This window comes from Thermobia domestica, unplaced genomic scaffold (assembly GCF_964235325.1).
Source record: "Thermobia domestica unplaced genomic scaffold, izTheDome1.hap1.1 HAP1_SCAFFOLD_1497, whole genome shotgun sequence".
In the NCBI taxonomy this organism is placed as follows: Eukaryota; Metazoa; Arthropoda; class Insecta; order Zygentoma; family Lepismatidae; genus Thermobia; species Thermobia domestica.
The window spans coordinates 2,852-6,737 of NW_027657207.1; the positions used below are offsets into that span (position 1 = coordinate 2,852).

A 3,886-nucleotide genomic window follows, 5' to 3' on the forward strand; every position below is an offset into this window, starting at 1 on the left:
TTAAATTAGGGATTTAGTTCTTTCAGTATTCCGGGAGGTGTATAACTAGGACGACAGGAGATTTGACTTCGATTAAGGTAAGCTCATGGTCACTCCGGAAGTTGAAAAATGAAAACAACTGATTTATGCAGCACCCGGGCTGGGTCTGCAATCTAGTTATAATTTTTAAGGTATTGTACGGAATCCTGTTGGTATACTTGTGTTTATTGTTGAATGTTGACTGTTGTTTTACTTTCTCTTTCTAGTGCACCGTATTAAAATCTTGTGGTGAAGAATGTGTCATTGCCATAAAAACCAACACAGCTCTTGATAAATAATTGGAAGGAGGGGGACTACAGCAAATTAATGAAAGCAATGGCTGATGCTCGTAATAAACCATGGCACTGTTGGGTGAGGTCTTGGTTAATGTTCCATTGCTAACTGTAAATTAAAGTTTTATAATATATATTATATAAGGAGAGGCATACCTAGCAATGGTATTTGGAACACTTGTTTTCTAAAATAATAGTAAAAATGTAAAGTATAAGTTGCTCTCTTCCATGTTAACGATTAGGCTTGTACTGTTTGCACATGTTCAATAATTGCCGACGGTAGGGATAATCTTCCTTTGGAGGGAAAAAATAAATTAAAATTAAAAAGAAAAGTTAGTGTTCTCAATACCATCTTCTAGACAACACAGCGACCCCGATTGTCACATGTGCCTTCAGTGCTCGCCATGGGGACATTGTGTTGCTGCCTGTATACTTGAAAACTCTGACCCCACCCTTTTTTCCTTGGTGTTTAAGAGCTATATGGTTTGTGCCAGGAAAGGAAGCAACATATTCTTTATTGCTGTTTGTGTATTTGTTGGAAAGAAAAAAATATGGAAAATAAGGAAAATTATAAAAAAAAAAAAAAATGTATGTAATATCATTTTTGCATGTACATAGCACGATGAAATTTCCTCTGATTGTCTTACTAGCTTACCTTTAAAATAACACTTAATGTAGACGTGATCGTTACTTGTAATTTGAACAATGCCATCATCAGCTATCAAAGGTTTGTGTTGTTTCTAATAACAATCAGAGGGAATTTCATATTTACATGTATATGATCGGCATTGTACATTTAAAATTTGTCATTATTGCCATCAGCCATTTTTTGTGTTGTGCTGCAGTTTGTATCATGTTGAACAGTAAATATTTTGTGTAAAGTTGAATCAAGTGATGCGCTTGACGAAAACCTACATGGAGATATTTCAGAAATGTTTTACAAGTGAGGCCTACACATAATGAAGGGACAAAAATAAAATACCATTCCCAAGGAAGATTGTTGTGTTTATTTTAGCGTATTGCCTATATGTTTAATTTTTTTTTCTTTTTACATACAGATGCAGACAGGTATAATATATAAAAAAATCGGCTTGTAATACACTGTATAGGTGTGTGAAACTTTCATGTAGGTAATTTAATTTTGTCATGTTCAAGAACTCACGTTTTGCAGCGTAAATTTGCTCTTATTTTGTGCTTTTATATGTTATCAAGGTAAAAAAGAATGTATTAGAAAATTTTTAAAGTTCTCGTCTACTAAGTAAAGATTAAGTTTATTTTTCATTTTCTTCGATTTTTTTTTTTTTTTTTTTTTAATGTGCAAGTGATAAATTTTCTTTTGTGCAATTTCTAGTTCGCAAATCTATTTGCAGTGGTAATAATTTGTATCATAATTCAAACACATTTGAGAAAATTGGGCAATAATAACTCATTCAGTTTTAGGGGGGTGGGGAGTGAATGAGTGCTTGTAGTTGTTTGTAGATGGAAATACTACATTTGTTTAATGTTTTTTTCAAGGATGTTTTAAATTTCTGCTCATGAATCTAGTTTCAGCAAATTATCAAACCTATATAGGATATGTCTGAAATATTGCTAGACAATATCAGTGAGATCGCAGTAGTACTTCATGTGATTTTTTTAAAATGTGAAAAATAGTACTGAATTTTGTCTGAACACTCTCCATCAGCATTTAATACCTCTTAACCAATTAGTGAATGTTTGTACTAAAACGCACGCGAAATTCTTCCTATTTGCCAGATACTTGAAACAAATGGACATAGTTTTGAAGAAAGAAAAAAAAAAGTAGATTCTTTTCTAGTGAATCGGGAGTGTTTGGTGGAATATGTACAAGTAGATTGATTTCAGTGGTTACATTAGAATTTATTAACATATGAAGAAACTTAACATTTTTATGAAGTAGAATTCACCGTATGAATTTTAATGAACTAAACTTGCTGCAAGTATTGTTTTCGAGAGGAAATACTACTACATTACTGTTAGTACTTTCAATGCTGTTTCAATAGTAGTTTTCAAATATAGATTTGTCGACTATTCGCAGATGGGAAAAGTAAATTCATAGGCCGCTGTCAACATATGCTTGTTTAGGTACAATTTGGGAATCGAGACCAATTTTTCTCTTGAGCAAAACTTTCTAATAGTTCTTTCAAATGCAGTTTAAGCCTCTTTTTAAGAATTGCAGCGCAATATTGGTTCCAAGACTTTGTTTTAAATAAAAGAAATCCGCGACATCCAACTCAACATGGAGTTGGTAACATTATAATCGTTCCTTATCAGAAAGCTCAACTCTTCCAATTTTAGGAAAAAAATTTCGGTTGTTTGCTTGCCAGTAAGGAGTAATTTGTATATAAGGCGCTTCGCTACTGCTGTTGAATGTGTGGCGTGAATGTTTTTGACAACTGTTAGTCCGGTAGTTTGACTCAAAGACTGAATAATAAAAAGAAGTTCAAAATTAAGCTTTTAGCATGAAAAATTAACTCTAGCCGCAAACTTGGAAAATTTTCCCAGTAATGTAATTGCATATCAGGTTTATCGAGAAAGCTTACTATTTCTGGTTTCGATAAAATTGAGTACACTTGTTAGTTCTCAGTTTCTGGTTATAACGTTTGATCAAATTATTTTATGTAAAAAAATAAATGCAGTGGTACATATTCTAACCAATATATAGGTTGGCATGCTGGAAGAATCTTAATGGCACTGCATAACGACTTCCTTTTCTTTCTCCCTTTTTTAAAAATACGGCTGTGTGTGTGAGAATGTTGCGTGTGAGATAAATGTTTGTTTGTCTGTATGTATGACGTAAAAGATTGAATGGTGCACAGATTATTGGTGTAATAGGAATAATAGGTTTCATAGTACCAGTTTTGTTAATAGAAGTTTAACAATGTTTTTTTTTGCTTAAGTTGGTTTGGGATTGTCAGTGTTCTTAAATTCAAATGATGTGATACTTTAGTTGTATGTATTTTTTTAAAACTAATCTTGCAAGTACGAGATTCAAAAACTGAAAAAAAAAATCCATTACTAAATTAAAAAAGATGCATAATTTAACTATTTATTCCATTATATAAATATATATATATAAATATGTAGTATGTACTTGCAGGAGAAAAATCTAGCGTACTTGGCTAAATTCACTCAATAAATTATAAGTTTAAAAGCAGTCATTTGGTTTTTCGCAGGGTACATCTTTGTTAATGAACTTGGGTGTGTGGATTAAGGCCTTGTGCCACAAATACATTTTTGTAATGTGAACCAGAAGAAATAAAGGATGGTTTCAAATTACTGCATTTTCTGCTCTTAAAACCTTTTAGGATTATTGCAGGAAGAGCTGAGTGCAGTAGAATTGGCTGAGATTTCAATTAAGGTTACCCGATTATATCTTTCATTAAAAGTGAGAGAAAAATTTGTGAATGTAGGATTTGTCCTAATATTACGGCATTTTTTGTTCAGTCTAACCAGGAAGGATCGGAAAATTAGGACAACGGAATGAAACGTTTTAAGTATCACCCGATATAGGTCTGTTGCTCCCCATTCAGTTCCATTTCTAACTCGCGTGGAAT

At 32.4% G+C, this 3,886-nt stretch overlaps 1 protein-coding gene across 1 annotated transcript; it reads left to right on the plus strand.

Annotated features, from left to right (window-relative positions):
* Window positions 1–244: 244 nt before the first annotated feature.
* On the plus strand, window positions 245–3,605 carry LOC145677862 (eukaryotic translation initiation factor 5A; the record flags this gene model as incomplete). The annotated part of the gene is given in 1 exon segment (XM_081748159.1): window positions 245–3,605. A coding segment is annotated over 1 exon segment (73 nt), but the record flags the coding sequence as incomplete, so codon positions are not given.
* Window positions 3,606–3,886: the final 281 nt, after the last annotated feature.